Genomic DNA, 26,644 nt, shown 5'->3' with positions numbered 1-26,644 from the left:
CCCATCAGACCCCTTACATCCTACATTCCCACTCCAACATATCTGGTAGCCGATAGGCTAAATGCCATCATTTTCCATTTACACAATCTGAGTACGCAATTTGAAGTACTGAAGAACGGTAGACATTCTTAAGGCAAAAAGCCCACGGGTTGCTTAGCATCATTGGGTGTCGAAAGCTCATTGACGAATATCCCCGTGGAAAAAGTCATAGACACCATTCCCCAACATATCTGCCCCCGTGAAGAGAGCCATCGACATCATTCTTCAGTATCTGTATCATCGTGAAGGCTGTGCCCCACTCAAGTTACCTTGAGCGATAACGGAAATTCCACCTGCGCGCGCACATCAAAGGCCCTGTTCACGTGCCCTGAAGACAACCTATACTTCGAGGTGGATGAGGTTTGGCTCCCCGTTAGGAGTTCTGTTCACGCAAGTATATATGCAACATGGAGAAAGGCAGGTGCTCAACTTTTCGGACACCGAGCCTAAAACGTATCCCCGCAATAATGGCATCATTTCTGCATATGCTAGGAGGCCTGATGAGCTCCAATCTCAAAAACAAACTCCCATTTCTATGATTGACTTATCAAATAATACATTTAAGAGAGAGGTTAACAGAAAGCCACCAACCAGAGTAAATGTATGAATGGCGGTGGGAACTGTCCAGATATATATGAGGAAGGGTTTGATTCAGGCTTACATCCGCAGGGCTTTAATACATTGTTCTTTGTGGAATGCTTTCGAACGGGAGATAGACAAGGTCCGTCAGATGCTTATCAGTGACGGTTGCGCAAACATTAACTTTGCCAATTAAACGACATTCTTACTCGATCATTTTCTATAAAAAAACAAGCAAAATAATACCTCTCACGAACCATGTAAATAAAAAAGTATGACCCAATCTTGGTAAACCGATGAGAACGTATTGCGCAACATTGCTCTCAAACACCGCGCCCCATTGGTCAACGGAAAAAACAGCTATTGCAGAAGGGGGCACCCAAAACACACGCGCGTACATACCACAGCACCACATTTACCGGAAATACGCTGGTCATGAACACTACCATACTTGCGCATAGAAGCCCCAGTATAGTTGAAACATTATACATCAGAGACGTGGCACCCATCACCAACAGACAAAACAAACAATTCACACAACTACCACTTCACGGCATGCGACTGATGGGACAGTCACCCGCCCCCCCCCCCCCCGTAATGCAAACCCACCGGACAGGTAACCCATTAACTTTATTGGAGAAAATGCAGGAATTTCAAAACCCATAAGGCGTCCGAAACGAATGCAGGATGCAAATATATATTTTTTCAAATGCCTCGACCATGTATGCTGTGGGCATGCGACGAATCCAAACGTTTGTAGATATGCTGTGGTTATGATTGCATATTTGAAGTGTTATCATTATCTTGAAAATGATCATCAACTGATCGGAACGTTAAAAAATATGAACTTGAGCAATATTCTGTGTCGACACACCGAAGACGAAAAACGCATTACACGAAGCCTTGAATAAACGACCAAGGTCATACACGCGGAAAGCACAAGACATGGCCCACGAAACATTTTGAAGGCACACCATCCGTTAGCAGACAGCAGGTGTACGATCGGCTGATGTGATACTTGCATGTGTAATCTGCTAACATTCAGGCATCCAGGCGGAGTTGGCCGACCAGTGGGTACCGCTCCAGGAAAATAATCTATGCAATCACACCGGTCTACCTTCTCTACATAACACGAAAGACCTGCCATTACCGGCACAACGATCCATGCATCCAACGGCACAGGATCTCTCACGGAGTCGTCCCACCACATCTCTGCCGAGTTCTGCGGCGTCGTCAAGCCGTCGCCGCCAGGCCGGCCAACGCACCTTGTAGCTGAAGATACTGCCGGCCAGGGCGCGCGTGCTGGCGCCAGGCTGGTCCTCCAGCAGCGAGATGGTGCCGACCGAGCGCTCGGAGCGGGCGTCGGCCGCCAGCGAGGTCTCGCCAAGCGAGCGCTCGGAGCGGGCGTCGGCCGCCAGCGACGTCTCGCCCAGCGAGCGCTCGGAGCGGGCGTCGCTGCAGAAACTGAGTCGCTTCCCGGAGGCCGCCTCGAGACGACAGCTGGCGGCAGACGGACGGAGGTGCAGTGCTAGGGTGCCGCGCACGGCAGGCGTCACAGCGCACACGCAACGCAACCAAACGCCTCAAAAGAAGCACATGTCGAAACACAGGTAAGGTATAGTGGCGCCGCTGTAGACACCCTGCGTTACCTGTTGGCGCCGGCGCCGCTTTAGACCCGTGTGTTACCTGTCCGCAGCGCAGTGGAACCTTGTCTGACTTGCTGGCACCGCTGTAGAGCGGTGTTACCTATTGGCACCACCGTATAACCCGCGTGTTACCTGTCGGCACCGCTATAGAGCCCGTGTGTTACCTGTTGGCACCGCTGCGGAGCCCGTGTGTTACCTATTGACACCGTTGTAGAGCCCGTGTGTTAGCTGTTGGCACCGTCGTAGAGCCGGTGGCACCGCTGTAGAGCCCGTGTGTTACCTATCGAGCCCGCTGGCACCGCCGTAGAGCCGGCGTATTACCTGTTGGCACCGCTGTAGACGCTGGGCGTGAGGCTGTCGGGCGCCACGGCCGTGACGCTGGCCGACTCGCGATCGCTCTCGCCGGGCCCAGCCAGCGCCCGGTCCAGCTGCGAGCCGGATGACCAGAGACCGGACACCTCGCCGATCGACGGGTACGGCGTGCCCGGGCGGTGCGACAGCGTGTCCGTGCTGGTGGCGTCTGCAACGGCGCACACGGACGACGCTGACGGGAGACGTGGCGGCGGCGCACACGCAAAAGGGCACGCAACAGCGGCAACCGACGACATTCGCACGAAGCAGGTGGCGGTATCCTGCAAGCGTTTACGTGCATTTGCATCAGCTGCAAGTCGTACCATGCCCACGGATCGCTTTTAACAGAACAGTTTGTATACTACATCACGTTCCGCGACCGGGCAGACAGCATACCGTAAAACGGCACGGAGCTCAGACTGAAACAGGACGGAAACACAGTCTGAAACCGCCAGTACTGCTGAGTCTGAGTGACCCCGGGGCTGGTCCTGACAAGGCCGACACGTTTCCTCGGAGCGGGAGCACCTGACGTGCTTCCCCAGCCACTACCGACACGTTAAATCAGCGCCTCCCTGAACACCGCCCGTCGCGTGTTTGACACATCTGCACAGGGGAGTCTGAGGGAGAGTCCCAGGACCCATTAGCGGCGGCGGCCGCCGTGCTGTCCGCCGCATCATCAGCTGTCGTCCAGGAGACGGGCACGGTAAGGAGACGCGACGCACACGCGGGACGAAAACTCCAAACTGCATTCGTCTGCAGGCACAGAGCAGAGCCCTGCCCCGCCGACACGCCTCAGTAACGACGGGGACCATCGCCACGGCTCCCACGCCGGCGACCACGCGCAGCGCGCGCGCCGCTCGTCACAGTCGACCGCCGCCCCGTCAGCGGCGTGTGACGTCACGACGGGCGGGGTGGAGCCGCCGGCCCGGTGGCGGCCGGGCGCCGGCTCCACCCGGCCGCGGCGTCCACCGCCGGCGTCGGCCTGCGGCGTGCCTCCCGGGCCGACCTCCGCTGCAGCCGTCGCGTGCGCCTCACCTGCCGGACGGCCGCCGGCAGCCAGCTCCAGCGCGTCGTTCTCGTCGTCGAACTCGAAGCGGACGCCCTGCGGCGTGGTGGAGAGGCCGCAGCCGCCGGCGCGGCATAGCGAGAACGGCACGACACCGTAGATGTATGCCAGCAGGATGGGCACGCCTATGCTGACCGCCATCAGCGACAAGGCCGGCGAGGTCAGCGCCTGAGGATCAGCGACAGTCAGCACGTGAGAGCGAGGCGGGACGCCGTCAGGAGGCCGAACTCGGGGACGGGGACGCGCAGAGCTGGGACAGAACACGACGGGACATGCGGAGGGCAGGGACACCATGACACGACCAGAGGGGCAAGCCGGGGAAACGAAGTGGCAGCACACAAAAGCTTGCTGAGGCATGGTCACAGCGTTGGGTACACAGACGGACAATGCATAGAGAGCAGCCGACGGACAATACATGGAGAGCAGCCCGGCACGAGCGCCGTGGCCACGCCACTCTGAGTTCACAGCAGGCGACAGTCAGCGCGGTCGACCGGGACAAAAGCGCCGTGGCCACGCCACTCTGAGTTCACAGCAGGCGACAGTCAGCGCGGTCGACCGGGACATCAACACGAACATAGAGACGACGGCCGCTGCACTGGGACGGCCGCGACAGCTCCAGGTCAGCAAGGCAGCGACGAGCAGACATGTTCACTGCCCTCCACACCGAAGCAGCCTCCCCTGGGAGCGAGCCTCAGCCAGCGCGTGATCGGGGGAGCCTGGACAGCATTTTCTCGGTGCTCAAAAGTGACAGCCAGGCCAGCCATGTTTCGCGATCCCGGTTTGTAACACCAGCCAAATAACTAAAAAAAAGATATAAGAATATGCGAGTCGGGAAAGGTGCTGAGTGCAGAATACGGCGTGGAGCACCCTCTGACGCATCGAGCCTCTGCCGGTCTCTGACGTCACCCGGTACTCCAGCCGGCCCGGTGGGCACGCACGAGGTGGAAAGAGAGGGAGAGCACTACGCTCGAATTCTGTCGCCGGCGAGGTGGCGCGGTAGGGCAGGACGGAGGGAGGAGTCTCGCATCGCCACCGAACTCTGTCGCCGGCGAGGTGGCGCGGTAGGGCAGGACGGAGGGCGCAGTCTCGCATCGCCACCGAACTCTGTCGCCGGCGAGGTGGCGCGGTAGGGCAGGACGGAGGGCGGAGTCTCGCATCGCCACCGAACTCTGTCGCCGGCGAGGTGGCGCGGTAGGGCAGGACGGAGGGCGCAGTCTCGCATCGCCACCGAACTCTGTCGCCGGCGAGGTGGCGCGGTAGGGCAGGACGGAGGGCGGAGTCTCGCATCGCCACCGAACTCTGTCGCCGGCGAGGTGGCGCGGTAGGGCAGGACGGAGGGCGCAGTCTCGCATCGCCACCGAACTCTGTCGCCGGCGAGGTGGCGCAGTAGGGCAGGACGGAGGGTGGAATCTCGCATCGCCACCGAACTCTGTCGCCGGCGAGGTGGCGAGGTAGGGAAGGACGGAGGGCGGAGTCTCGCATCGCCACCGAACTCTGTCGCCGGCGAGGTGGCGCGGTAGGGCAGGACGGAGGGTGGAGTCTCGCATCGCCACCGAACTCTGTCGCCGGCGAGGTGGCGAGGTAGGGAAGGACGGAGGGCGGAGTCTCGCATCGCCACCGAACTCTGTCGCCGGCGGCGGACTCGGTCGGCCGGTGGCGGCACGACCCCAGGTCGATACGGCGGGGCTGGCGGAGCCCGCCACCGGCCCGGCCCGTCTGTCGCTCCACCCCAGTACAGTCGAGCCGAGGACGCGGCACCGACGGCACGGCGGCCGGAGCTAGGTCACGGGTCAGCGGCAGCGAGCGACGCGACCGGCCGGCCACCGGACACAGGTAAGGCGCGGCTGGCAGGCAAGGGGAGAGGTCAGACCAGGTCAGGTCGCGGAGACGGGGTTCAGGCGACAGGCCGGTTGGCCAGTGATGTGAAGCGCGGTGCGTTTCAGACGCGCACGCACTGTACTCGTCAAATGGGGTCACGTAACCAGCTTAGCGATACTCTGGACCTGGGATGAGAAACCAGCTTAATGCACAAATAAGACATGGAAAGTGGCGTCACAAACAAATGCGAAGTATGCTTGCTCTTTGAGCACCAACTGGGGAACAAAGTAACACACCTTTACCCCGTGAGTTTGTTTCCTTTCCCTGACACAAGTGTCGTTTCCCTAATGCTGCATTTCTCGCCGCAAGTGATCCGCTAAAACAGCTACCCTGGTCTTCTCCGGTACGATCGACCGGCCACTGACACTACTGACACGCCGAGAGGAAAGCTATTCTGAAAGTAACTGCCAGAGCGTGCCACAAAGGCCGCGCTTGCGGCATGATCAGCAGACATGGGGCCTTCGTTCGTTCGGTAGGACGGCGGTGCCGTCTGCGGAGGGAGGGAGGGAGGGAGGGAGGGAGCGGGCGAGCGAGCCGGCCATGCCAGCGCGCCGCCGGCTGTTGCAGGTGCGGTGACGGATGGCGCAGCCGGCCGGCCGGGGCCGCGCGGCGCGCGCCGACCGGGACGCCTGGCACCACCGGCAGCACCTGATCTGGGCGGAGCGGATCGGCAGCGAGAGCCGCGCGCGCCAACTCTGGCGTCACCACTGGGCCGGGCTGGGCAGCGGGCCCGACCGCGCGGCCCGGCCTCCGGAGGCCCCGTGGCAGGGCGCAGCCGCGGCCCGCCCTGAGGGGCCGGCCACGGAGCAGCAGGAGCAGGAGCAGGAGAAAGAGCAGGGGCAGAAGCCGCCACCACCGCCGCGCACCAGTGCCGGTGTCATCGGCTGGACCGTGTGGCCAGGCGGCCAGCTCGAGCCGCTCGAGACCCGCCACCGGCGGCGGAGGGTCATCACGTGACGGTCCCCGGGCACCGGCGGGTCACAACGTGATCCTCTAGCACCGGTGGGTCATCACGTGATCCTCTAGCATCGGTGGGTCATCACGTGACAATCCTCGGGCGCCTGCGGGTCACAACGTGACGGTGCTCGAGCACCAGACGGAGTCAGACCCGTCAGCGGAGCGGCGCGCCGGGCGGGACTGACTCCATCAGGTCGCTGGCCGTCACACTGTCCGCTCATCCACACGACCCAGCCGCTGAGCACCGATCGCCGCCGGCTCACGCGCCCGCCTCAACACTGGAGCCTGCACTGCATCGACTCAGACGCGCTGAGAGCATTGGTTCTCTCCGAGCATTCCCACTGAGCAATCACTTGAGCGTCAGCCATCAGGCCGGTGTTTGCCGTCTCTGGCGGCCTCATGGCTCGGATAGCACAAATATTAGCTTATCAGGGGGGCCCGCGGGGTCGTGTTTTCCCATCCGTCGTCCCTCCTGCGTCCCGACGGCGCGATCGTTCAGGTCGCGACGGCCGTGTGGCCGGCGTCCCAGACTCGGTAACGATAACAGCGGCGCGCTATGCCGACGAAGGGACAGATGTTAATTAATCTAATCTAGCTTCGCCTTAGTGCGTAGTAGCAGTGCGCAGCACATAGTGCACACTGGATCTGCAGTGTCAACCATCCTCAGCAAAACATCGAATAAAAACGGACCGGCCAACTGACCTACTCATCACAAGATCGGAAGTACAGGCTTCAGCACAAAGGCTATCAGGCCACCAGACAACGTCGCGTGTTCCTCCACAGACGCGACCCTTCACAAACACCCTCCGGGGCTTACACCCTCCGGGGCTCACACCCTCCGAAGCTTTCGGGAGCTTCGACCGCGCGGGCACGTGGTCCCCAACGGTCCAAAGTGCTCCCAGCATTCGGCGCTTTCAGAGACTGCACGCACACGGTGACCGCTAGCAAGCGCGAGCGCGGCCCTGCGTGCGCCATGGGCAGTGTGCCGCGCCAGTGGGGCCACCTCCCCGCCAAACGATCACCGTCGAGCACCGCCTGGTCGGGCCGACCCCGCCACGTTTCAGCCAAAACGGTGCGGGACGGGTCGGTGTTTGGAAATGTGACGTGCGTTCGCTGGGGCCAAGTAACCCCCTGATGCTGTCTCCCTAACATTTAATTAGTCGATACCCCACTGAGCGGAATATTATATATTGACTGTATCGACTGGTCGACTAACTGACGACGCCGCGCAAATAACCTGAATGTCCAAACTCATTAGCTTCACTAACAGCACGGTTGTCAGTGGGGGTGGTAGTTATCCTGAGGCGCTGTACCACAAGACGCAAACACGGGGTTCGAGTTTATCACGCCGTTGAGGCCGATTTCAATGCGTTCAAACTTAGTCCGGAGATTGAGATCGATCCCCTGCGAGGTGACGCACCTGGCAATGGTTGATGAACTTCGAAGCACCCCGGATGCCCCAGACTCCAGGGCAAGACCCAGCCTTGACCCAAGCGCCGGCCGAAAACTAGCCGAAACTGACGCGCTGGGGCACCAGCCCAGCCGACCACCGCCCAGCGACGTCGAGTCCAGCCGAAACTGACGCGCTGGGGCACCAGCCCGGCCGACCACCGTCCAGCGGCGTCGAGTCCAGCTGAAACTGACGCGCTGGGGCACCAGCCCGGCCGACCACCGTGCAGTGGCGTCGAGCCCAGCTGAAACTGACGCGCTGGGGCACCAGCCCGGCCGACCACCGTCCAGCGACGTCGACTCTAGCCCAACCAAGCCGTACCTAACGTATTGTGACACCAGGTCAGGCCAGCCTAGTCTGGTCGAACTCAGCGCAGATCTCCGACACGACGGCCACCCGGCGCCATGGAAAGTGCTTCGCCCGAGGCCGAGGCGCGCCGCTGCAGCAGTCCGGCCGCCTGCGAGCTTCGCGTCCCGCAACGGCGTGCCCTGACCCCGAGTGGTCGCTGCACCGCCTGCCCCCGGCCGGTGGCGCCGTCTCGGCCCGTGCCACCGGACGCCGACCGACGCCCGTGACGCAGCGACGGGCGTCACGGCTGCCGCCCGTCACGGCGCCGGGGCGTCACGGCTGCAGCGCGGTGTGCTGTAATGTGACGCTCGGCCGCCTGGGGGCTCTGACCCGGGCAGCGGGCCCGCTTCCGGCGGCGGGGCCGGCAGGGCACACCCGACCGCCAGCCGGCCGTGTCGGCGCCGCGCGCTGCCAGACGCAACTAGCGATTTCAATAGACGCATGTCGCCAGATTATGGCGAATTTTGTGCGAAAACTCCAGAAAATCTCGGTTCATATCATGAGTTTGTGGACTGCTGTAGAATAAGGTCGCAGTTACAGCTAGCTCCAAGCTCGCTCACTTCCAAGCACCAGCGACACTGCTTGGCACCGAAGAACAGCTGGATAAATGGGGGTGATAGGGCCTGGTTTTGACTCCTCGGATCACATTTACACCGGCTCGAGGCAAACAATTATTGTTTGCCAAATTGGACTCATCAAACGTAGAGCGGCGTCTGGTATCGACAGTGGATGGGCGCGTTCGCTCTCCGAGCCTCAGTGAAAGAAGTGTCACCAGGCTATACTAAGTCAAACTCCCACGTCGCACATGCGCGCCCTAGCCCACCGCTCAGAACGCGTCCGATACTCGGTCGCACGGCGACGCGGCGGCGTCTGGCGACCTGCGGCGCACCTGGCCACCGGACGACAGGGTGGGGTGCGGGCGCCGTCCGGTACCCGGTCGCCAGCCACACATCGATCGGAGAGGGACGCGCCGGCGGCCGGCCCGCCCGGCCACGAGTCTGCCGTCCGAGCCCGGCCCACGCGCAGCGCCGGTCGCCCCGCCAGCGGCCGCCAGCCGCGTGCGACCCGGACAACGCTGCACGCCATCGAGGCGCGCCCCGGCCGCCTTCGAGTGGAGTTGGCCTTGTCTGGGGAGAGTGGTGTCGCTGACGGAGTGTGGGACTGCTCGAGGACCATCTGACTTGGTGAGCGCGGCGGGACCAGCGACGCGGGACCGTCGCCACCCCCGGCGGGACCGGCGACGCGGGGCTGTCGCCACCCCCACTCCTCCCCTCTGAACTGTTTTGACTCGATGAGCGCGGCGGAACCGGCGATGCGGGACTGTCACCACGCCCACTCCTCACCTCTGAACTGCATCGTCAGAGTTCGCCATATCGGATATTACGTTCTTGTAGGAGGCTTTTCCCGTAGACTCTTTCTCCACATGTAAAGCAAGCGCTTGTGTGCGTAACCGCGGAAGAGTTACGGTGCCCTAAATGGCATGATAATTTCGATCGACGCACGCTTTAGCACGGCTCCACGCCCTGAATCGCCGCCGCGGCATCTGTGTAGGTCCGCTGAAGCGACCACCGTGACACCCGTCTGGGTCCCGTGGCGCGCGGCGAGGAACATTTGTAATAAGACAGTGGGATGATGACGGATCAAATGGGTACAAACGCCTGCTTTGCGGACATTGCAGCGTACGTGACGCAGGTCCCTCAGATTAGGAATGCGAGGCAACGGCGCGTCGTGTCGCACGAGCGCCCTGTTGCGTCGCACGAAATAAATCCACGCTTGATGTATCCGCCGAGACGTTCGCAACAATGGGGTTTGTGGGCACCTGTACGGCGCCGACGGGCCTGACTGGCCCAGCGCCCCATGCGGCACCGGCGCCCCAGCCGCCGCCGCCGCCACGTCTCGGCTGTTTCCTGTGCCGCCCGCCGCCAGCCCGCCCTCTCCGCCAGCCTCCGGACGGCGGCGGCGGTGGCCGGTCGTCTCTAGCGGGCTGCGGTGGCCGCAACTCCACCGCCGGCCACGTCCACTCCCCGCAACCCCAACAAACAGCGGACGGCGGTGCTGCCGCGGCCGGTGCTGGAACGGCGGGCCCTCCGCCGCACAGCAGCAGACCCGGAGCAGGAGACCCGCCCCTCCAGGAGCCGCGGCTTGCGAGCAGCCCCGTTTGCTCCGCTAACGAGAGCCGGCCGGCCGGGCCGGTAGCCGCGATGGGCCGCGCTCGGCATTAGCCCGCTTCCGGCGGCGCCAGCGCGCCGGAAGCGCCCGCTTCCGGTCAGCGGTCCGCACGGCGGCCGCGGAAGGGGCGCGGTCCGAGTGCCGGCCGCATGCTTGGTGAGCGAGGGAGGCTGCCGGTGGCAGGATGCGGGGCAAGAGAAGGTGCCGGTGGCAGAGTGCGAGGGCCGGCTGCCTCGGCACCGGTTGGAGGCAACCAGAGCGGCCGGGCGACATGCGTCAGGGTGGGTCGGCGATGACAGTGGCGCGCCGTCAGCCCGCACGTTCAGCCATCCGCGCATATCACTTGCACAAACCGGGACCCCGCCTTCTTTTCCAAAGTCCGGCCGCCGTGCGGGCGCGCTTCCGCGACATACCGTGCGGCGCAGCGGCCGCCGGCTGCCGCGACTCGTCGCTGGCCGGCAGCGGGCGGTCTCGGACGGCACAGGCCGCCGCTCCCGGCCGACGGACGGCCTGTGCCGCCGCGCCGCCAGCAGAGCAACAGGCCGCCTGATCGACTGCGCCGGCGGCGGCACGACCCCGTGGGATGACGAGCGCGGCGGCGGCGGCGGCGGCGGCCGGTCTCGGTGGCCGGACCACCGGCCGTCACCGGCCAGCTTCACCGCCGTCCGGCTGCGCGAGCCTCCGCCGTCGGCTGTCGTGTCGGGTTCCCTCAGCCGCCAGTTGTCGTGTCGGGTTCCGCGCGCCGCCGCGGAGCCAGGCTCAGACTGAGGTCTGACGCGCGTGTCGGACCGTCCCGTCCACACGCCACCAGTCGGACGAGGCAGGGCGGCCTCAGAGGTCGGGCACGTCTCTGGCCGCCGCAGTGCCCGCACGCCGGCAGGATGAGGTCGGAGAGCATGGACGAGAGCCGGGGGCGGGGTGAGGAGTGGGGAGGGAGGCTGAGGTCGGGGCCGCCCTCATTAGTCGCCGGGAAAGCTCGGCGGCGAGCCGTTCAGCCCCAAATCAATCGCCAGATCCGGCGGTAGCCTAGCAACGGTCTCGGCGCGACTCGCTGACACGGCTGTACCCTGCCGGCAGCGGGTGGCGGCAGAGGGCCGGCGGCATGTCGGCCGAGCAGGGCATCACGCGCGCCTGGCTGCAGACCGTGTTGGACGCCTACCTGCGGCGCGAGCGCGGCGCCGGTGCCGACGCCGACGGCAAGCCGCCCACCATCGACGACTACGACATCAGCGCGCTGGACGCCCACGACAGCATGCTCAGCGACCTCCTGGCCATCCGGGTGCGCTTCAGCGGCGGCGGCGGCGGCGCCAGCCGCGAGGCGCGCCTGGTGGCCAAGCTGTTGCCGCAGGACCCGGTCAGCCGGCTGACTGTGCAGGAGTCGGGCTTCGACAGGCGCGAGATCGGCGTGTACCGCCGCCTGCTGCCGGACGCGCGCGCCTTCCAGCGCCGCTGCCTGGGCGCGCCGCTGCCGCCGGCCGCGCCGCTCTGCTACCACGCCGAGCACAAGCCCGACTGCGAGAGCATACTGGTGCTGGAGGACCTGCGCGCCGCCGGCTTCCGCGTGGCCGACTTCTCAGAGTGCCTGACGGAGGAGCGGGCGCGCGCGGCGCTCACGCAGGCGGCCCGCCTGCACGCCACCACCTTCGCCATGCGCGTGCGCGACGGCGTCGACCTGCTGGCCAAGTATGAGTTCCTGCTGCGGCCGCAGCAGGCAGCGGCGCTGTACGACCACTTCCTGGGGCGCGGCCTGCCGCACCTCGTCGACTTCCTGAAGGGGCTGCAGCGGCCCGAGCTGGCCGGCCTGGTGGCGCGCCTCAAGACGTACGTCACCGACAACACGGCGCTCTTCCACGGCCTGGTGACCGCCAAGAGCCACCTGTCGGCCGTCACGCACAGCGACTTCTGGTGCAACAACCTGCTGTTCGCGGAGCCGGCCGGCAGCGCGGCGGCGGCGGACGAGGACGCGGGCGCGCGCTGCCGCCTCATCGACTGGCAGCTGGCGCAGGTGAGCACGCCCACCAACGACGTGGCGCTGCTGCTGCTGTCGTCGCTGTCGGCCGAGGTGCGGCGCGCGCGCACGGCCGCCCTGCTGCGCCACTACTGGGCCGAGCTGACGGCCACGGCCGGCCGCTTCGGCGTCAGCCTCGAGACGGAGTACGAGTACTCGCTGGAGCGGCTGGAGCAGGACTTCCGTCGCAGTCGGAAGCTGGCCGTGCTGCTGTGCGCCGGCTCGGTGGACGTGACGCAGGGCTGCCGGCGCCGCGAGGAGCGCCTCATCGCGCTGCTCACCGACATGCACGCCGAGGGCGTGTTCTAGCCGCCCTCCCTGTCCGTGGAGTCCGGCGGCCGGTCGGCCGGCCCGCCCGTCGCCCAGCGCGGCGTCCCTCCGCGCTGGGCGCAGACCGGTTGACCCGGGCCGGCCGCGGGGCGGTCGCGGCGGAGCAGAAGGCGTCGACGGTGAGCGCCGGTCTGCCGATCGCAGCCTGTCTGACGATGCCCGGTGATGCTCGGCCCGCGGCCTGGCGGGCCTGGCGGGCAGCACCCGAGTCGACGGACTGTCCGACGGACCGAGCCGAGACGCTGGTGCGCGGGGCGTCAGGGACGGCCGGCTGCCCCGACCGGTGCGGTGGACCGGTGGATCGGTGACCTCGGCGCAGCCGTCCAACCATCAGCAGAATCCAAACACACCATCACGTCGTCTGTAAACGCGCATGTCTTGCTATATACATAGGTCAACAAGCCATGTGTCTGATGATTTCGTCTCCGTTCACGCGGCACCTGCTTCAGGCCTGCTCGTGCTGTTGACCTTCCGTTCCTTTCTCAACTGCTCGCATCTTGCCGACCATGACCGTCAGGGACACACCCCGAACACGACCGGATCGTACCGAGCGCCGGGCTGAGCCAACCGCACGCGGACAGCTTTGACCGGCGCGCTCCCGCCAGCCGGAGATATCAGGGGCGCAGGGGGACCGTCAGACCGTGAGCTCAGTGGCCGGCCGGCCACTGTCACCCGCTGACGGCGGTGGCGCCCAGCCGGGCTAATCGGCGTCACCCGCTGACGCCGGTGGTGCTCAGCCGGGCTCAGTGTCAGCGTGCGCGCCCGGCTGCCGTCGAGCACCGGACTCGGCGGGATGCGCGCGTGGCGGCGCGCAGCCGGGGCCGGCGCCGCGCGGGCCGAGCGTGATCGCCAGGTAGACGGGCGGCGACGCCGGGATTACGGCCGGCCGGGGCGGCGGCGCTGATCCGGCGCCGGGCCGACGCCGGCTCCCAGTCACACGGGAGAGACGGGAGAGACGCGCGGCACCAGCGGCTCCGGCGGCACACGCGGCCGCTAGGCCTGCCCGCCGGGTCCCAGCCATACGGCAGGAGCGCACTGTGGGAGCCGTACGACGGACCCCAGACCACACCACATCTCACCGCACACATGCCGTCACCGGCACCGACGAAACCAGCGCGCTTCCGCGGGTATTCCCGCCTGTCTCAGAACGGAAAAGAATGCTTCACTGAATGGAAAAACCTGCCACGAAGGCGACTGAGCGGCGGATCGCACCACTCAGGCCTTGCTCAGAGCGCCGTCAGCAGGTCCGACGAGGGCAATATATATAATGAAACCAATATCTTTCCTGAGCAGGCCCAACAACACCACTGATCGGAGATTCACAGCGAGGCGGCTACATAGAGAACTCACTCACTCACTCGCTCGCTCGGAAGTGCCGCCGAATACTTGAAACTGACCCATTTCTACAAGAACCCGCAACTGTGCCGTGTCGGTACGGTACCGCGTCGGTGCCGTACCGTGCCGGTGGCGTGCCGTGTCGGTACCGCGCCGCGCAGCACAGCTCCGGATTGCCCCAGGCACCGGGAGGCAATCAGCCCGTCGCTGACCTGACGCGCCGTACCTGATCTTCAGCGCGCATCCCCGCCCTGCCCACAACACTGGGGCCGGGCTTGCAGCCATGCCCAGCCCGTGTGTCGGCCGGACGGCTGTGGCGAGCTCTCACGCCGCACGCCGGCGACGGCGGGCTCCCTCCCCGTCCCACTGGTCATGTCAGCTGTTCCGCGGCGTGTGCCGAGTCTCTCAGCGCAGCAACGCGTCGCCTCTCATATCGCCAACAGCCGGGAGGCTTATTGGACGCCTTCCTCGAGACCGACGCTCATAAAATGGAGCTCAAGCCCTCGCGTCAATACCGAGTCCCAACCTTGCCGCCGGTGTTCCACCCACTGCAGCTGGACTCCGACAGCGCCGCTCCCTCTCGGGCGGGGCCCTTCACACGCCGGGGATGGGGATGAGGGCGGCGTGACGTCAGCGCCGCCGCCGTCGCCGCCGCGCTGTCCGGGGCCATTGAGCGGCGCGGCGCGCGCTGTTGAATCGATGCGGCGGCCGGCGGCCGGCCCGGTATCGGTGCCGGCGCCGAGGCCTGGCCATCGACCGGCGCCGTCGCCGCTCCTCTAATCACGGCCGATTGTCCGGAGGCGGCGGCGCCCGCGGTCGTTAGCGACGCCGCCGCTCGCAAGGACAGCCCGCGGCGGCACCGGCCGACGGCAACGCCCGGCGCAGCCCGTCAGGTCAGGGGTGTCAGATCAGGTCCGGGGTCAGGTCAGGTCTGGGATCGGTCAGGTGAGGGTCAGGTCGGAGTTGGTCAGACCAGGTCCGGGGTCAGGTCAGGTGAGGGGTCAGGTTAGAACTGGTCAGACCAGGGCCGGATACAGGTCAGAGGTCGGGTTAGAGCCGGCCAGGTCAAGGTACGGTCAGAAGCCAGGCCACAACAGGTCAGGTCATGTTGGATCAGGGTCAGGCGGGAAAGTAACGGCCGCCACAACAGGACCAGAGCCGGACGTCTCAGGCCCTGCGGCACCCTCGCCTGACGCTCGCCCGCGCGCGGCGGACACCTGCGGTGTGTCCCGGACGCCGCTGAAGCCCGCAGACTTCCGCGCCCGCCTTCCGGCCGGCGCCGGCAGCGAAGCCGTCTATTCAGTCCGGCCGCGTGCGGAGCTCCGAGCCGCCGCCTCAGAAGAGCGGCACCGCCCGAGTGGCGTCAACAGGTCCGTGTGGGCTGAGGGGAGGGGCGAGGGGGGGGGGGCGGTACTCACCGCCAGCAGCACGCCGCCTCCGATGGCGGCATTGCGGCGGTGGCGGCTGCCGGAGCGGTACCGGGCGTAGATCTTCTTGCCCACCCACACGGGAATACCTGCAGACGGGGCAGAGTGTACAGAAACACGCTGTAAACACGCACCGCTACACCAAATCAAGCACGTGGCTGCACAACACAACATAAGAAACAAGCTAAGGGAGATAAGGTTTCAAGAACCATGTTTTCAAGGACTGGTTGGTTATTGTGTTCCGACGCCGCGCCTGCACGACCATATACTACCAAGAGCCGCGTGATGAAACCAGCAAACATTCTGCCGTTCGCTGTAAAGCTTACGCGGACAACATCCAAACAAATGGAGGTCCTCGATTACAGGACTGCAGCATACACCAGTTCACCATTCGGTACCTCCTTCTCGTTTGGAATCGCCAACATGTGACAGCGAGTAGTCGACCAACGCCACACCAACGCCGGAGACAAGACCCAACAGCTTCAAACACGGTATCGCGACAGTTAGAATTGACCATGCCAGTAACCGGACGTACCCTCTGGCCCTCAACACTAATCCCTAGACGACCTATAACAGCCAAACAACCCATCCGCCGTCGCGACGTGCCAGCCTATCCCGACTGAGTGCAGGTGGGACACACTCCACAGCTGGGAGGTGTGGACATCTCGGCCAGCGCGTGCGCCCCCCCCCCCCCCCCCAACCTGTGACCTCCCCTCACGTACCGATGATCATGGCCGGCATGGCGATGCCGGCGAGCAGGGCGACACCGACCGGCGCACCCACCAGCGTGCCCAGCTGCCAGAGGATCTTCTTCTTGCGGCTCCACGGCTTCTTGCCCCAGAACGTGCAGCCGGACGGACTGAAGGACACAGGAGGGCGTCAGTGGCAGAGGACGGCGTCAGCGACACATGACGGCGTCAGCAACACATGACGGTGTCAGCGACACAGGACGGTGTCAGCGACACATGACAGCGTCGGGGACCCAGGACGGCGTCAGTGATACGGGGCGGTGTCAGCGACACATGACGGCGTCAGCAGCACATGACGGCGTCAGCGACACATGACGGTGTCAGCGACACATGACAGCGTCGGGGACCCAGGACGGCGTCAGCGATACGGGGCGGTGTCAGCGACACGTGACGGCGTCGGGGACACAGGACGGTGTCAGCGACACACGACGGCGTCAGCAACAAATGACGGTGTCAGCGACACACGATGGTGTCAGCAACACATGACGGTGTCAGCGACACGGGACAGCGTCGGGGACAAAGGGCAGCGTCAGCGACACATGATGGCAGCGACGACGGGGCTTCACCGAGCCGGCCGCAGGCACCAGCTCGTTATCAGGTGCCGCACGGATGAGGCAAGTATTGCGGCAACGGAAATATCCACACGCTGCTTAAAAACGCCGATGCAGCGACAATGTGGGACACAGTGCTAGCAGACCCAGCCGATTTCGAGTTACGTCATTTCGTATTGCATTTTGATCCACACGATAGCTGGGCATCGGATTCCTGCGGTTCAACCATACCCCGCGTCACACGTAATGAGCTTTCGAATGGCATGGAAGATAAGGCCTACGAAGGCCAACCCGATCTGATACGGGTCGGGTTACCTATGCCGACCGACCTGGAAAGCGCAGGCCCGAGACCTGCGTGTAAGGAGACCTGTGATTGTATGGGCATACAACATGTCTACACAGTATGTCTGGGATACTGCAGGCCAAAGGCCTCCTGACCGCAAGAGCAAGGCCTGACCTGAGATAGTGCAGGTCGGAGATCTCCTGCATGCAGAGCCAGCAGAACTCGGCGCCGCATAGGCCGCACGTCATGTGGTTACACGAGCCGTCGTCCATCTTGACGATGACGATTCGACAGCGCGGACAGTTCTTGATGTTATCACCTGCCAGCACGGGCGGTCACTTGTTACGGTCCAGTTCACAATGACGCACAAGCACCGCGCCACGGACACCCGGGACCACGCGGGGCGAGCACACGCACGCAGACATCACACCTGATACGTGCGACGTCGGAAGAAAAAAAGACAGCGTGTTTACGCAGCGGTCGCCGGGGCGCCCGACACAGCCGGCGGAGGCAGCGGCACGCCATCAGCCATCCAATACACTCTTGCTTGCGCGCAATCCCATTTCCCCAGCAGTGTCATCTATCGCGGCGGGGCCGGAGCAGCCACTCGCGCTGCACCGGCACGGATGTCCCGATGAAGGCAGTAAGGGGGGAGCGAGTTCGTCGGAAGCACTACATCCACGAACCACTCGGGGAGATGAAAGGGCAATCCCGTGGCCCGCACACGACCGCGGGGGCGACCGGATGCCGCGGTGGCTGGAAGGCGCCTTGTAAACATTTGTAACGACGAAGAGGCCGACCAAGCCCCGCTATGTACGACCGAACTAATCGACGGTCCCGCAGTTGTACCACCGAGACAGCTGTCAGACCTACAGATTTACCACCGAGGCAGCTGTCAGACCTACAGATGCACTGCTGATACGACATTCAGCCCTAAGCTTCGGCCCTACGCTACAGCTGTCAGCGTTACGCTGCGCCTGTAATGCTGACAGCTGTCAGCATTACAGGCGCACGCGCGCGCCTGTTACACGCGCGCATTACGTTACACGCGCAGTACTGAGAGCTGTCAGCCCTACCGGCGTCCCACTGAGGTAACTGTCAGCCCTAAACACATAACTGCGTGAACCGGTCCGCCCTATAGGCATGTGACACCTGCGCCAGGCGCGCGGGCTCGCCTCTCACGAACCGCGCCTGTGTGACCTCACTTATGGTCAGCTGGCGACCGGACAGGGCGGTCACCCTGACCCGAGGCCGTCCTGTCGTGACGCTACAGGGCAGGTTATTACCCACTGAACTGGAACTGCTCTAACACGCTGGCGAGGTCTGCCGTTTCGCGACAAGACGTACTTGGCAGGGGGTCCGACAACAAAAACACTCAGTGACGCTGCTAGGGAACAGCAATGCGCTGCTGATGACGCGCGCCCTCCACGCAGACGTGCTATCGAGGACGCTGTGCAGTGGCTGGCCGATCAGATTAATTTTAAGAGGAACTGGTCAGGGAACAAGGAACTGGTCGGTCCCACAGGCACCCCAGAGAGTTAACTGGTCGGTCCCACAGGCGCGCCAGTGAGTGAACTGATCAATCCTACAGGCGCGCCAGAGAGTGAACTGGTCGGTCCCACAGGCGCGCCAGTGAGTGGACTGATCAGCCCTACAGGCGCGCCAGAAAGTGAACTGGTCAGTCCCACAGGCGCGCCAGTGAGTGGACTGATCAGCCCTACAGGCGCGCCATTGAATGAACTGGTCAGCCCCACAGGCGTGCCAGTCAGTGACCCCTACAAACTAACAGCTGACCCAACTGGTGAGCAATACTGCTGCACCGCCCGGTGAGCAGCTGGTGTCGCGCTGCAGCACCAGCGCACTACTTGGTGGGTCGTCAGCCATGCGGACCAGCCACCGAGCGAGGCTGGTCAGTCCTACACACAAACACGCGCCGTCCAGGAGGCGTCAGCCCCAGAGGCGGACCGCTGCGAGCGTGCCGACGTCGCCACCGGCGGCGTACCGCTGAGGGAGCTGGTGGGCGACTGCTGGCCGGCGCTGGAGCGGTACTGCGCCAGCCGCTCGGAGCGGGCCGCGTCGCACGTCTGGTTCGGGTGCCACTCGGCCTGGCAGTGGTAGCAGAAGGAGGCGCTGCAGCCGGGCCGGCCGCACTCGAGCCGCGGGCAGCTGGCACAGCCGGCCGCGATCACCGCGTACCTGCCGGCGGCACGGGGCGGCTGTCAGCAGGCGCCGCCGACGCCGAGGGCGAGGAGAGGAGGTGGAGTGACGGCCGGGCCGCCCCACCCACCGCAACAGGGTGGCAGCGCCGGAGGCCCGGGTCGTGAACAGGACCGCACGGAGTGCACCGGCCGCCGCTCGGACGCCGGGGATGTCTGCCGAGCGCGACGCAGCCGCACATGCCGCACATACCGGCGGTGGGGCTGTCGGAGGAGTCCACCTACCCATAGTCAGGGGTCGGGCCCGGCAGACGGGGCACACGCATGTACTCGCAGTCGGGGGCCGGACAGGACCATGAATATGGGGGGGGGGGGGGGGGGCATAAAACAGCAGTCCGGAGCCTGACACGACACGAGAGGCCCACACACTCGCAGTTGGAGGCTGACACGGCAGGCACAGATACACTCTCCCGCAGACTGGGGCCAAGCGAGGCCCCACTAGCCCCACAGTGGGGGCCGCGGACGGGCCGCTGGAGACGCGCACGTACCCGCAGTCGGGGGCCGGACACCAGCGGGCGTCGGCGTCCGTGGCCAGGGCGCGGCGCACCATGAATTCGTCGTACTTGTTCATCAGCGTCGCGTCGTTCACGATGTGCTTGATGTCTACCGATGAGATACGCGGCTGCATTGTTACACAGGCGGTGCGGAACATATGCCAAACGACTGACATTCACGTGAAACGTAAAGTAACGCCAAAATGACTCGCCAATGGAAGTGACATATATCAAAAGCCAGACGTTTTATCGACGGAGACACATTGCCAACGTGACTGACCCCGGGGCAAACCATGCACTGAGGAAGTTGATCTTGCGAGAGAAACAGTGTTCGAAAGGACAAAGCAGAGCACACGCACACCTGTAAACGAAAAAAAAATGATACCCATTATGTGAACACCGACCGTCACAACACGGACCGTCAGAAACAGAACGACATGAGCTTGAGCAAGAGTACAAGCACCGGACCGTCCACCACGGCGGTGTTCGTGCTTCACGTGCTTCAGCTCTGTCCGTCGGTACAGGACGGCCCAGTCCCGTCGGGCGGCGCGCTCCAGCCTCACCCACCGGTGGGGTGAAGCGGCTCGTTGCACTGCGGGCAGAGGATGCGCACGCGCGACTCCATGATCTCGATGGCCAGGTACTGCTTGAGGCAGGCGCGGCAGCTCTTGTGCGCGCAGTAGGTGAGGCGCGGGAAGCTGGCCACCGGCAGCGTGTCCAGGCACACCGGACACTCGATCATCACTTCCTCGCTGATCTGCGGGGAGCCGACGGCGGGCGCCGGTCAGTCGGGCTGCGCGGGCCGGGTCAGGGCCTCCTCGCCGGTCTGGAGGGCCGCCGACGGACCCGCACAGGGCACAGCAGGGGCCGACAGCGGCGGCCGTGCGCGCTGGGGCCCTAGAGCCAGCCGAGAACGGCTCTCAACAACATCGGCATCGACCCACAGGTGGCGTCCAGCGACGCAGCCGTGGCGTGTCCCGCCGCCAGCGATCAGATCTGGGACTGAGGTTGGCGCTCTGGCCGGTGCCTGTGAGGCTAGACCCGTTCCAACGCGTCACTTTCCTAACGGTAGCCAAGTTCGCGTGCTGAAGTTAACGTTAGTGTATCTAGTCGCTGAACAAAGGGCGCGCACAGCTGCGTCGTGACCTCCAGTACAAAGAACCAAGTCCCAGATATATGCCGCTGTTTACATCAGCGTACATAAAAAGCATCAAACATACCGTAAACACGTGACAGCTTCGATCGTCCTAAATCCAGCCATATGCGCTACGCGATGCGTGGGCAGGCCGGCGCATTATTCACAGTCGCTGAATCAATGTGCCTAAAGATAGATACACTAAAAATAGGTAGACTGGAGTCGAACGCTCACAGGAACGCTGACTGCTGCATGCACGCGTTTGGAACGTACTCAGCTGTCGCGCGGCGTCTATCCACATTTACAATGTCACGTGGCGACATCACACAAATTATTTTCCTGCCTGCTTTTCGTGGGCGACATTTTGCATGCCTCCATGCACTTTTACGCACGACCGCTTGCGACTCCAAAAGACTGTCCTCGCCCCTCGTGGCAACCCTGCACAAATCCCTATCGGCATCGGGAAGTTTTTTCAACACGGCTCAGACACGACATACTGTGATACAGCAAAACCAGGAATTCTTTACCTGAGTCCAATCTGCAGCAGAGCTTGACAGTAACTACAGCGTCAAGGACCTAAGGATATCATTATGACCATCGACGTGACTAAAGCTTTCGCATGATTCGCCTTTAACCTTTATCAAGAACTACACCAAGGGTCAATATCTACGGCGCGATATATCCATAGAAGGCCATTTCCCTTGCAGCTCTGCTCTGGAGGTTACTTCTGATCTTGAACACTTCTGAACTGCGACATAGAACGCCACTTTTCCAATAATTTCACTCAATCACAATGACATCCGAACGCCATCCACTTACTAACATTAAATCCATCCTCAGTCGTCCGTGCAGACTTGGCGAGAAACTCTGGAGGGTGCTGCGTCGGGACCATCAGTGCGATTGGTCCGAAACGCAACGTCACTTTTCAACGCCGACAGTAAACTGACGCCAAATTAAATCGCCCGGACTTACATAACCAAACACAAGTTAGCGAACAGACTCCATCTAAAGGTGAAGTTTACAGTCGAATAACCCCGCGCGGCATGTGCAGTCGAATAACCCCTACGGACATCGTCACCCCAAGCGAAGCAGGAAGAGGCCACGGCGGGCGCTGTGTACGGTCCCAGCCGGCTGCTCTACGGGCTACAGCTGACGCGTGCCATGCACAGCTGCACCGCCGTCGGCCCCAACGCGGCGCCAGCCCCGGCCCCGGTCGGGTCCAGTCAGCGCCCGATCAAACCAGCCCTTCCGACACTCGACGACAGGGTGCAGGAGGCCGTGGGATGGGGGCGGGGCGGACCTCGCCGGCACTGACCGCGTCCACGGCGTCCAGGTGCGACGGTCCGGCGACCGCCAGGCTCTCCAGCGAGATCACCCGCTCCTGCTGGCCTCCTGCCGACGCGCAGAGATACACGGCTCGGTCAGGCGGCGCGAGCGCGGCCGCGCGCCGCCGGCAGATGCAGCGCTCCGCAGCGCGGTACGCGCTCACTCACTGAACGGCGCAGTCAATACCTCACGACAGTGGAACTTGACCCCACCTGAGGTCATACGAAGGCCATCAGCGCACGCCAAGGCCGGACCAGCGGGGAGGGGCGATCCGGACAGACAACGGGCCACAGCATACTGTGACGTCACAAGGTCCCGTCACGATAAAACTCTGCGGCCCTTTACCTACCCACAGGGATGGCCGCCGACCTTCCGTCCGGGCGGAAAGTTCATTAGTTCCCCACCGCTAACTCACTCGGGCTTATACTTCCCAAAGTATCACATACACATGGGTCAAGGCCTTACTTAATTCCATAACAGATACCAATACACCAGAAAGGCCAAAACATGATCATCAAGGCCCGGAAAATCTTCGACAACTCCCGTGAGATAACCCCGACGAATGCCCGACACCGTCCATGCATCCGTCTGCAGAGGCAGGGCCTCAACCCCAATCCACCACTGGCCAAGCTCAAGCTGCTCGCTCACACGCCGCCTTTGAGCGCCAGGGCGGCCGGCAAACGCCCATACTAACAGGTGCCATACGAGCCAGCAGCCACAGACTGAGCGCGGACACCCCCCGTGGCGCTGGAGCGAGCGGCTGCGAACACCCCTGGTGGCGCTGGAGTGGGAGCCCTCAGATTAGACAGTGGCGCTAAAGCGGGAGGCCGCAGACTGACCAGTGGCGCTGGAGCTGGAGATCACAGATACCCCCGGTGGCTCTGGGGCAGGAGGCCTCGGGCACCCCCGGTGGCTCTGGAGCAGGAGGTCGCGGACCAATCGGTGCCACTGGAGCGGCAGATCACGGACTAACCGTTTGCGCTGGAGCGGGAGGCCGAGCGACTGCTCTTCCGTTTGCGCGGCGAGCCGAAGATGAGCCGCTGCAGTGAGAAGCGCGGCAGGGTGCGCCGCTTGCGCGCCGGCTCCGAGGAGGGCGGCATCTCCAGCACGCTGTGCATCGCCACCTGCCGCGTCACGAGGTGACGGGTCGGTCCACGCAGACACACCCAGCCAGCAAACAGAGTACCTGACAGCATGAAAACTCACTCAATGCATAACACGTGCACTCAAACACATCCAAACACATGGTGAGGATGTGTTTGTGACATGTAACAGGGTGACCATAGATAAGAAGCAGAGACGGAGAGTTTCATTCACAACACAGGCTGTGGGTCAGTAAAATTGCAGAGTGGAGACACTTTGTGTAACAATGTGTGTAGAGTTGCTGCTGTCGTTGTTGCCATTTGGGCTTATGGCATACACAGTCTCAAGGCATCAGTAAATATAACTGAAGGTGCATCACCATGCTGATTGAATGCCCATCACTTCCTCACTATTAACAGGAACATTTACATCATGACCATACCAAGGAAATTGTCCATTAAAGGCAAAATTTGGTAATAAGTTTAAGTTAGTCAATTTTAGTTTGCAAGTTTACTTTTGACACAAAAATCTTTACAAAATGTATCTAGCATGAAATGACATGATGACATGAAATGACATGAAATGACATACAAAACATAAAAATGTATAAAACTGCCCCAACCCACTCAGTATAACATTAGTCCACCATGCAAATAATTGCTTTAAAAGCCCCTCCCCATGGTTTAACAAAACCATCCAGTGCGTGTTGATTCAGTACAATGATATGCTTGGAGGCAGCACTTCATTCATTTGCAGACATGCCAGATCAGGAAGCCTGAATGGTGCCCATAACTATACAGCTGTTGTGATCACATACCAATTGTAGCTGTCATCTTTCCTGGCATTTTTGGGCACATCCAGATAACTCTAGATACACATCCAAATACCAGAGTAAGCACACGTATTCAAATAAACAGGTATTCAAAGATAGCAGAGCTTGTTTGAACCAATTTTAGTACATATCAGAACTGCTAGTTTAGTTGAAAATATTTGCCACTGGGAGTACAGATGGATTCAAACAAATGACCTAACTAGTGCTTAAAAGTTTTTTGAACAGGATACAATGCTGTGCTTTGCATGGTCCTACCAAGCACAATTGTCTGGTCCAGCCCAGCAAGATCTTTCTGCCATAAAGCTTGTTAAATGGATTTTAAAGTAGCCAAGCACCTTTGGTCACATCTAGTATCTTGTATCTATTTCATTTATGCATTCACAGTAGCTTACATTTTACAGACACCCAGGGGCATTATAAAATATGTCTGCTGACAGCAGCAAAACACAAAAACACATGCCAGCATCAGCATATTGTGTTGCCCCTGGTCCCCATCTGCACCTGTGTACACATAGTTTCCATGGTAGATATAGGCAGAGATGTTGATGTAGGACAGTGAGCACCTGCATATCATATCTATAGATATACAAAGAAATATGCATCACTGCTTGGTGAATTTAATAACTTCTAAGATCTCCTTAAGAGGGTTCCAGGTAAACTTATATCCAAAAAGAACCATGGGTCTGTCCTTACAACATTAGCTTATCTCACAGGTCACCCTGGATGCTTCCTCTTGATCTCTCTACTGCACAAAAACTAAGCAGCAAAATGGTGCACATGTAATAAATTTACCTACCAGGCAAATGATGGAAATTTATCTACCTACATAGCAAAACTGACAATTTACTTGAGTTCCCCTATCCAAATAAATTGCCTCCCCAACACCTAAACACAGTACCACATGTTCCTCTTGAAGTGAGTCACCCATGATTGGATGAGTTGCACATGATTTGAGAATTGCTATGTGATACAGCAGAGGCCTGCAGCTATAAATCATACTGGTGTCTGAGAGATAATGATGCTTGCTGGCATTGTTGTACCCAAACAAGAAAAATATATCTCCACCATCAAAAATTTCCTGCCTGCAGAAATACCAGAAATGACAAATGTTCAGTAATTTGATTTGAAGCCTGAAAACTCAGAATTTCATCTTCCAATCTTTTCACATGAGACTTCCCACCTTTTAGTCAGACTTCATATTCATATGCTCAAACTAAGAACACCCAAAACAAAAATCAACTGCTGGTATAAACTGCCCACAGTTCTTTTGCTTTGAAAGGAAAAGGGTAGTTAGTAACATGACAAAATCATAACAAGTATATTTACTAATGATCTATAAGGGATAAAACATTTAAGGCATTTAGTACCAGGATGCTTACATCATGATTGGGGACGTACCGAAAATGGACCCGAAGGAGTCATGCTGAGATTCGAGGCACCGTATTAGGCTTGTAAGCTATTCTGCCTACCCCGTGAGCATGCATTTCTCACCTTCTAAAGTCAAATTACAGGCGCTTGAACGAGTTGTCAATAAGATGACCGCTAGTTCGTGACACTGAAAGCCATGACCGGGCTGTCTGCACGCACAATTCACATGCTATGATTCATAACCAGCCCAAAACACCACCACCAATTCGCTCTTCACGAAGATCAATCCCAATCATACGCCTCTTACGTCAGCTGCTCGGATTCACAATGCACAAATCCTGCTTCGCACGAATGTTGCGCACCGTCTTGGCCTTTTGTTCTCAAGGCCGGCAAGTGGTTAAAAACGCTTGGCAGCCGCTTCTACAACCAATCAGATACAAGCTGGCCGAGACTCCAGTTTCCACCATGTTTTGATTGGTCAGGAGCGGTGTACACAAGCAATGAGAATTTGCTTCAGAAGGCCGATTTAAGGGGATGTCCCAATGGCCTAGAACCCGGGCAAGGCCATATATGTCCTGCGGTCGTGGGCGCGGCGCTCGCCGCCACGGTCTTTCGCTACCAATTCTTACAGCCAGTCAATTGATATCAGTCGAACTCGGGCGTTTATTTTGAACTTAAGTAGCACGTCCCTTTTAAGGGGATTTGGTGTTCATGTGTATTGAGAGTGAGGGTACACCAACATCGATCACTGATATGGGTTACCATGTTTCACCGTCCAAAGTACGTTTTCTCCCAGAATTAAGACACCTAGTTATTGCATTTAAGTGATGAACGAGAAAAAGGATGAACGGAATTGATCACGACGCATGACTTTATTACGGGGGAGGGGCAATAGAGTGTAAGAAATTGGGGAAGTGGGAATAACGGGGTGGTATATCGTCGGTGAGGGTTGTGTGTGATCGCGCGTCCCTACTGCAATTTTCTCTTGCACCAGTATCCGTTGCATCAGATGTGGGCCGATGGC

At 61.2% G+C, this 26,644-nt stretch overlaps 2 protein-coding genes across 2 annotated transcripts; one reads left to right on the top strand and one right to left on the bottom strand.

The window, feature by feature from the left end:
- Window positions 1–2,042: 2,042 nt before the first annotated feature.
- On the bottom strand, window positions 2,043–25,986 carry LOC119100376 (E3 ubiquitin-protein ligase RNF19A; the record flags this gene model as incomplete). The annotated part of the gene is made up of 12 exons (XM_037223475.1): window positions 25,744–25,986; window positions 23,311–23,461; window positions 22,327–22,403; window positions 20,444–20,633; window positions 19,871–19,985; window positions 19,169–19,362; window positions 17,341–17,485; window positions 16,306–16,442; window positions 15,575–15,672; window positions 3,651–3,849; window positions 2,586–2,784; window positions 2,043–2,118 (listed from the first exon to the last, which is right to left on the bottom strand). Coding segments are annotated over exons 2-12 (1,575 nt in total), but the record flags the coding sequence as incomplete, so codon positions are not given.
- LOC119101207 (uncharacterized) lies at window positions 9,412–13,224 on the top strand. Its single transcript, XM_037224502.1, has 2 exons — window positions 9,412–9,498; window positions 11,561–13,224. Exon 2 carries the CDS (start codon window positions 11,586–11,588, stop codon window positions 12,798–12,800), a length of 1,215 nt encoding a protein of 404 aa, XP_037080397.1. The 5' UTR covers window positions 9,412–9,498; window positions 11,561–11,585; the 3' UTR covers window positions 12,801–13,224.
- Window positions 25,987–26,644: the final 658 nt, after the last annotated feature.

This window comes from Pollicipes pollicipes, unplaced genomic scaffold (genome assembly GCF_011947565.3).
Source record: "Pollicipes pollicipes isolate AB1234 unplaced genomic scaffold, Ppol_2.1 Scaffold_4881;HRSCAF=5763_pilon_pilon_pilon, whole genome shotgun sequence".
NCBI classification, from domain to species: Eukaryota; Metazoa; Arthropoda; class Thecostraca; order Pollicipedomorpha; family Pollicipedidae; genus Pollicipes; species Pollicipes pollicipes.
The sequence above is the reverse complement of the archived record's forward strand: the minus strand, read 5'-3'. Positions and strand labels throughout refer to the sequence as shown.